Source organism: Vombatus ursinus, unplaced genomic scaffold, assembly GCF_900497805.2.
Source record: "Vombatus ursinus unplaced genomic scaffold, bare-nosed wombat genome assembly UNPS02014770.1, whole genome shotgun sequence".
NCBI lineage: Eukaryota > Metazoa > Chordata > Mammalia > Diprotodontia > Vombatidae > Vombatus > Vombatus ursinus.
The window spans coordinates 34,391,462-34,400,048 of NW_020954548.1; the positions used below are offsets into that span (position 1 = coordinate 34,391,462).

Genomic DNA, 8,587 nt, shown 5'->3' on the forward strand with positions numbered 1-8,587 from the left:
GCCCCGAATCATTACAGTCATGGCTCTGCCGCCCAGCCAAGGTCGCCTCCCTTCCCCAAACGTCCCCCCACCTATTTTCCTTCCGGCGCGCGCCGCCCGGCCCCGGATGCCGGGGACACACCAGGTCCTTCCGGCGCTGGGCCGTTAGTGGGCGGTGCCTCGGCTCCGGCTGAGGGCTGAGGTGATCTCCCCGCTCCGAGCGGCCTCAGCGTGGTGCGCAAACGGGAGGTCGGGGTCGGCACGATGGCGCGGAAGAAAGTGCGGCCGCGGCTGATCGCGGAGCTGGCCCGCAAGGTGCGCGCCTACCGGGAGCTGAAGGCGCGGCCGCGGGACTCGGAGCGCTTCGCCCTGGACTACGAGACGATGACGCGGCCGCACACTGGCCGCCGCCTCCCGGAGAAGGCCTGGGCCGACGTGCGGCGTGAGAGCCGCCTCCTGCAGCTGCTCAGCCGCCTGCCGCTCTTCGGCCTGGGCCGCCTCGTCACGCGCAAGTCCTGGCTGTGGCAGCACGACGAGCCCTGCTACTGGCGCCTCACCCGCGTGCGCGCCGACTACACGGCGCCGGTGCGTGGGTGCTCCCCCGCGCCCGCCCGGGGTCCCTTCTCAGCCCCGCCCAGGGGCCACGGGGTCCCTTCCCAGCCCTTCCCCCGGACCACGGGGTCCCTTCCCAGCCCCGCCCCCCGGGAGACTGGGTCTCTTCCCAGCCCTTCCCCCGGACCACGGGGTCTCTTCCCAGCCCCCCCCCCACTGGGGCCACGGGGTCCCAGCTGGAAAAGCCTTTTATAAATGGGGCGCTGGGGTCCAGAGGGCGAAGGGGCTTTCCCCCAAGGTCACACCGTGAGTCAGGCAGTGGGAGAGCAGGGTACGACCCTGGTCTCTGCATTTCCTCAATAAAGCAGACTTTTTAATACGCCAGGTTTATTTGGGGGGAGGGAAGGATCCCAGTTTTGTTTTTTAAATTTCTGTTGTACTTACCATAGATTAGTTTCTATCTTAACCTGTTTGTCACATTCTAGTTTGTATCTGATTTATTGGTAGATTATGAAGGTCAAGGAGTAGAAGTTGCAGAGAGAAACAGGTTTTGGCTCATGATAAGAAGTACCTTTCTAGTTGTGTGACTCTGGGCAAGTCACTTAACCCCAGCTGCCTCACCAAAAAAAACAGAAGAAAAAACCTTCCTAATAGTTAGCTGCTCAGAACTGGAATGGGCAGCCTCTGGAGGAAGTGAATGAAATCCATCACTGGAAGTCTTAAAGCACAGGCTGGATAACCACAGGTAGACACATAAAGGGAATTCCTTGTTGTTTATGTGTCAGATTAGGTGATATCTGAGGTTCCATACATCGGAGATTCTGTGATTCCATTTTAATTAATTATGATACCATGGGTTGCCTGACCTCCCTCTCTCCTTGTCATTGCTTTCTAGAATTTGGATCATGGAAAGGCCTGGGGGATCCTGACCTTCCGAGGTAAGGAAAGTGGGGGGCTAGAGTTCTGGGACTGATTGCTTATTGGTGTTTGTATTTGTTCATGGGAGAGGAGAGACCACCTACTTCATAATGGCAAGACTGTGCCAGCAGTAGACACTCATTTGCTTCAATTTTTCCCCAGGTAAGACAGAGAGGCAAGAAAAGGAGATTGACCAGGTCATGTACCACGATTGGAGGCTGGTGCCCAAGCATGAAGAAGAAGCCTTTACGAACTTCACCCCTAAGTCAGAGGAAACTGTCCGATATGTGCCTTACCCTCCTTTATTCCGGGCCATGATCTTTGCAGAACGACAGAAGCAGGGAAACCTCAGCGCTGAGGAGCCCATGATAGATTTGGAGAAAAGAATCTTTTTTCCAAAGCAAAATGCCAATAACCAAGCAGAAGGCACTCCAGTATAAAGGCCCTGAACTGTTTGGTCATGTGCATAATGAATTTACCTGTGGAACATTCTTTTTAATGAAGAACTTAAAGAATTTATGTCCTAGAAAACCAGTTTTATATTATATTTCTGGTGATGCACTGATTAATCTGAGCCCATGGAATTCTGTAAAAGTTGTGGTAAAATTTAGCATTTTGTGAAGCCCATGCTCTTTCACCATACCTCCTCATACCACCACCGAATGTTCAGCTCATTTGGGCCTCTTATTCCCTTAGAAAGGGTCAGAGGTGTCTTTGGGAGAGACCACAGAGGCAGAGGTGCCTTAAGTGCTCCATAGTGCTTGAGTTGAATATCTGACTCTTCAAGGAGTAGTCCAGGTAGAGGCATAAAGTTGATAAAACCACCCTAGGGCTTCCTTTATTTTGTTTCATTTTACCTTTCACTGGGAGCCAGAACCTGGTTCTGTACAAATACAAATAAAGGAAGGTAAACTCTAGCTGCCTGGCTTATTTGGTTCATAAATCATCAAGATCCAAACACGGGAAAGCTGAGTTTTCACTAGTGAGCTGTTGAGAAAGAAGGGCCTTTGGTGACTGTCTTGAGCTATTTAGCTGAATGCTGAGCCTGGCCCAACCCTCAGGTATTTGTGGAACTACTAGACTGGCTCACTTGGGGAAGATGACTTTCATAAATGCTAGAATGAGAGCAGTGTAGGATGATGGGTTATAAAGTACAGGATAATATGACAGGTTATATGAAGGAAGTTACAGGGGAAAGATACTGAAAGCTTCATGTTCATTTTCTGCATAGTAATAGTAATAATAGCATATTTCTATAGTGCTTTATAGTCTCCAAAATCCTATCCAGTAAACATTTGTTAAAGCGCCTACTATGTGTTAGGAAGTATACTAAGCACTGGAGATAAAATTAGTATAAAGATAGTCCCTGTCCTGAGCAGCTAGTGGATAGAGCCTCATGCCTGGAGTCAGGGAGACCTAAGTTCAAATCCAGCCTCAAGACACTATGCCCAGGCAAGATATTTAATTAGCTGGAGAAGGAAAAGGCAAACCATTCCAGTATTTTTGCAAAGAAAATCCCAAATAGGATCCCATGAAAAGTCAGACATGAGCGAAAAACAACAAAGTTCCTGCCTTCAAAGATCATGTCATCTAAAGGGGGAGACGGTACCTGGTAGTCTATGGGTGGAGGGGGACATTTTGTTTCATGTAGTTGAGACCAGGCAGAGCAGTAGATACAGTAGGTAGTGTCAGCCCTCTAATCAAGGAAGAGGAGGCTGAGGGAGTTGGTGACAATAAAAAAGCTTAAATCAGCAGCCTGACTGTGAGTTTAGAAGTGATGAGCTTATTCTGGCAAGGGCATCTGTTCCACGAAGTTGAAAACAGGCAGATCAGCAGATGGTTAAGTGGGGTACATGAATATAAGCTTGAGGCAAGGACTTTTCATTTTTGTTTTTGTATCTTTGGTGCCTAGTAGTCAACAGGCGTTTTGTTAAAGCACCTACTATGAATCAGGTACAGAGCTAGGCACTGGGGAACAAAGAATGAAATAGTCTGTGTTCCCCAAAAGCTTTTAGTCTATTGAGGGAGACAATGTGAATATAATGAATATATAATCATAGCTAGCATTTATGTAGTGCTTTAGCTTCACAAGTTATCTCATTTGATTCTGGGATGTAGGTGCTATTATCTCCATTCTACAGATGAGCAAACTGAGGCTGAGAGGTTAAATGACTGGCCCATAGCTAGTAAGTGTCTGAGGCAGGATTTAAACTATGGTCTTCCTAACTACAGGTCCAATGCTCTTACCTACTATGCCACTTAGCTGCCTACAAAATAAATACCAGGTAATTTTGGGAGGGAGAATATCAGCAGCTGGAAGGGTAAGAAAAGGCTTCAAGTTCAAGGTGTGCATGAACTGAATCTTGGAGGGGGAGGGGGAATGAGGTTCTAAGAAGTGAAGGTAAGGAGGAAGTGAATTCTGAGTGTGGGGTACAGCCAGTGCAAAAGAAATAGGAAGGCAAGTATGGCTGTACTGCAGAGTGTATGGAGGAGAACAATGTACAAGGCTGGAAAATTTTGGTATTAGGTTGTGAAACAATAGTAAATCCTTGGAGTTTGTTGAGGAAGAGTGACATTGTCAGACCATTAGGAAAATGACTTTGGAAGCTGTGTGGAGGATGGATTAGATAGGGGAGAGGCTGGAGGCAGGAAAACTTTTGGTAGTCCAGGTGAAAAGTGATGACTTGAGCTAGTGATGACTTAAGTGAAGTAAAAGCCTTGTGATGTTCATCTGGAGCTCTGGAGAAAGACTAGGGTTATCTGGGAGTTTACCTGCATATAGAAGAAAAACCCATGAAAGTTGATGAGGTCACCAAGTGAGAAAGTAAAGAAGAGGGCCAAATGAGGTGCATTTACAGTTACTGTAGAGGGTATGATTTAGATCTTGAACCAACAAAGAAGACTAAAGAGTAATCAGGAGAACCAAGAGAGAACAATAAATACCTGTTCATAAAAACCTGGAGAAGAGAGATTGCTCTGGAACAGAGTAGTCAACAGTGTCAGATGGAGTCCAGAGGTCAAACAGAATGAGCATTTGAGGAAACGGTGGTCAGATTTGGCAACTAAGAGATCACTGGTAATTTTGGAGAAGGCAATTTCATTTGACAAAGTCAGAGGCCAGATTGCACAGGGTTGAAAAGTGAGGAAGGAGATGTAGACAGTTTTTTAAAATTAGTTTGAGTTTGAAAGGGAAGAGAAGGTAGTCTTTAAGGTTTTTTGAAGATGGAGATAGGAGATAGGAAAAATTGACAATTAGAGAGCTGGCTGAAGAAAATAGGGATGGAATGAATGTTAAATGAAGAGGGGATGGCCTTGGTGTGGGAAAAGATCGCATTATCAGAGACTGGAATAACGTAAGTTAGAGTGATCACCTCTGCACATAAAGAAGATTACTTTGGAAGCAGACTGGAGTGGTGATAGATTTGAGGCTGGAAAACCAACTAAGAGGCTGTTAACAATAATCTAGGCAAGAGGTGAAGAGGGCCTGAACTAAGCTGGTAGCTGTGTGAGTGGAGAGAAGGGAGTAGATGCAAGAGATGTAATGGAAGTTGAAATGTCAAGATGTGACAGCTGATTGGATATGTGGGGTGAGGGTGAAGAGTTTAGGATAATGCCAACTGTTATGAACTGGGAAGACTGAATGAATGCTGGTGGCTTTGACAGAAATAGGAGAGTTTGGAAGAGGATGAGTTCTTGGGAAAAGATAATCCTATTTTGGCTATGATGATTTAAAGATGTCTTCACAATATTTAGTCTGAAATATCCAATGGGCAATTAGTGTTGCTTCAGGACTAAAGTTCAGAAGTGACTGGAAATAGAGATAGAGAAGTGGAAATATATATGTATAATATATATACAATACATATATACACACATTTTCCTTCTCTCTCTTTGTCTCTGTACAGAGATGATAGTTAAAGCCATGAGAGCTGATGAGATTACCAAGAGAGTGTACAAGGAGAAAAAAAGAGGGCCTTGGATAGAACTTTGGGAGTAGGGGATATGGTGTAGGTTTCGATGATGAGTCAGCAAAGGAGCACAAAATGGTGTCATGAAAATCCAGAGAGGACTGAACATCTAGCAAGAGAGGGTAATTAACAGTGTCAAATGCTGCTAGCATATAGGTCAAGAAGGATAAGAAGGGGTGGGATGGGGTGGAAGACCATTAGAATGGACAATTAAGAGATCACTGGAGAGAAGTTTTAGTTGAGTGAGATGAGGTCAGAAGCCAGATTGTAAAGAGTTAAGGAGTGAGAGGAAGGCAGTGAGTATAGACAGCTTGTTCAAAGAATTTGGGTGGTAAAGGGAGGAGATAAAGGACCATAGCTCCCGGAGATGGTGAGGTACATAGTGAAGGTTGGATTTTTTGGGAGACACTTGAAGATACTTGAAAGAAGGAAGGAACTACTTGATAGGGAGAGGTTGGATCATGAGAGAGGATGATTTCAGATGCAGGCTTCTGGAGAGGAAGAGAGGAGGGAAGGGATCAAGTGCAAATGTAGAGGGGTTCTCGCAATGAAAGTCCTCAGCTGAGCGTGGGATGCGAAGGGAAGATGTGGAAGGCTTGAAGATAGAAAGTTTGGAAGAGCTATTGTGAGACAGAAAACCAATTAGGGAGAATTAACAGTATTGCCTTGCCACAGTAAAGGCCCAGTTGGGATTAGATGTCAAATTTGTATTGACTCCAGTTAGCTTGATTTTGTGACTTCTTCAGTTCTGTTCATCAGCACGTGAGCAAGAGTGGAGGGAAGATGGTAAGTATCCAGGGTTGGAGACTGGCAAGGCATGGGAGTCAGTAGGACAAGGAAGCAAGGATTTCTGGGTAGAGTTGAGATGGAAAAAGGAGGAAAGATGGTTAAATCAGAGCAGGGATGATGACCTGAGAATATATTGAGGGAAATGGACATCAGATGATAATAATAATAGCTAACATTTATACAGTGTTTACCATGTGCCAGATGCTTTAAAATTATCTCATTTGATCCTCATAACAACCCTAGGAAGTAGTTGCTATTTTATCCTCATTTTAAGGATGAGGAAACAGACAAACTGAGGTTAAATTACTTTCCCAGGATCACATAGCCAGCTAGGATCTGAGGCTGTATTTAAACTCAGATCTTCCTGACTTCAGGCCCTGTGCTCTATCTACACAAATTAGCTGCCTTAATGTCCTAATGAAAGATCAAGAATAGTTTTTAGGGTACAGATTATGATCAACCAAAGGAATTTCAGAATTTTTGAACATGGAAGTATATGTGATAGGGAGAATGTGTGGTCTTTTTGTGGCTGAAGTGTTCTGGAGGAACACATCATACATGGCTTTTGAGATGGAGGAATTGGGAAGTCAGGGAATTTGAAGGAACATCAACATGTATTTTGAAGTTGTTGAAAAGTATGAAGGCTTGAGTTTAAAGTAGAGAAGAGGAGTATAAGCTAGCTTCTGAACTGCTTGGGAAAGGAGAGAGGATGACCTGGTGGGTGGATGTATATTAATACCCCAGAAGATCTGGGCTGAGAAACTTGGATAGAACGAACCTTAAAGTAGAAGAGATTGCTGACTGATAGCAGCTAAGTTTGGAACTGGCAGGGGACAACAAGAAATATTTCGTAGTTGTTGGGGGAGGGAGGAGAGAAATGACAACAAAGTCTAGTCAGTGTTGTAGAGGCTTTCCAGGGAAGCTAGGTCTCTGAGTGAGATGGAAGAATGAAGGGGTTTTAAGATGTTACAGTGGTAGGGGTGAACAGAACTAGAGTGAGACATGGAAGGGGGAGGGCTGAAGAGGATAAGGATGAGAAAATGGGATAAAAGAGAAAAGGGCCTTGAAAAGAACCTTGGGAAACGTCCACATTTAGGGGATATGATGGATGTGATAAACTAGCAAAGGAGATGGGCAGCCAGGTGGCTAACTGGACTGTGTGCAAGAGCCTAGAGTCAGACTTGATGAATTCAAGCCTGGACACTTTAGACACTAGCTGTGTGACCCTGAGCAAGTCACATAACCCTGTTTGCCTCCATTTCCTCATCTTTAAAATAAACTGGAGAAGGAAATGACAAACTAATCTGGCATCTTTGCCAAGAAAATCCCAAATGGGGTCACAGAGAGTCAGATGACTGAAAACGACTTAACAAAAGCAAAAGATAGATAATCAGGTAAGAAAACCAGAAGAAGATGCTATTTGGGAAATCCAAATCGAGGAAGTCTTGAGGAGAGGGTGGTGAACAGGGTCAAATGCTGGTGCCACGGCACCCTTGGGCAGTCCCATATTCCCCATCACCGGGCACCTGGCAGTTTGCTGGTCAGATGGTGAGAGAGGCCGGTAGCAGTGAGTGGGAGACAAGGAGCAAAGGCTCTTCGTTCCCCGAGGCTGAGGAGCAGGCATTTAATAAATGTTAGAACAAAGATAATTTCCCCACAACAAACTCCTGGGGGTGGTGGTGGAGGTGTTAGGAACCACAGAAATGATCTTGTTCAGATCCCTCAGTTTACAGGTGATTAAAGTCACAACTGGGTGAAGTGTGCTCTGGCCCAAACTGCTAGTACTGTAGTAACCAGCTGACACAACCCCTGCCCTTGGAAAAGGCTGCTGGCCTCCCCTCATCTTCACTAAAGAGGAAACAGGCTGAGAAAAATAAGTGATTCACCTAGTCAGCAAGCATTTATTAATTGCCTACTATATGCCAGGCATCGTGCAGGGCGGGCCCACGGCCCAAGTTCGGAAACAAGCCGAAGGCTACAGTTACGTGTAGACAGGCTTCAAGGCAGGTGACCCCAAGAGAGAAGGTTCCCAGTGGAAGGCGAGATTTTAGCCGGGACCAGGGGCGGCCATAGAGGCCACAAAACCCGGGACTGGACCTGGAGCCGCGCTCGCTCCGAGGGTGTTCCTGAGTAGGCGGAGCGAGGGAGAAGGCGAGTCAAGTGCCCACAGAAACAAAGACAACGGAGCCCCATCGGCTAGATCCAACTCCCGGAGCGTCCACGTGGGGAGAGGCGGGGCAGAGGATCCGGTACGGAGGCCGACGAGGAAAGGGGGCCTCAGTACGAGAGGCTCGACCATGCTGCTGTCCTCTGCGATTTCCAGCCGGAGCGGCGGACGGAAGCCGACGGGCGCCATGTGACGCGGGGCGCGGCCTCTTTAA

At 46.4% G+C, this 8,587-nt stretch overlaps 1 protein-coding gene across 1 annotated transcript; it reads left to right on the forward strand.

Annotated features, from left to right (window-relative positions):
• Nucleotides 1-155: 155 nt before the first annotated feature.
• Nucleotides 156-2,366, forward strand: MRPS34 (mitochondrial ribosomal protein S34). Its single transcript, XM_027863028.1, has 3 exons — nt 156-564; nt 1,427-1,469; nt 1,612-2,366. The coding sequence occupies exons 1-3, from the start codon at nt 244-246 to the stop codon at nt 1,887-1,889; spliced, it is 642 nt and encodes a 213-aa protein (XP_027718829.1). The 5' UTR covers nt 156-243; the 3' UTR covers nt 1,890-2,366.
• The last annotated feature ends 6,221 nt before the right edge of the window (nt 2,367-8,587 follow it).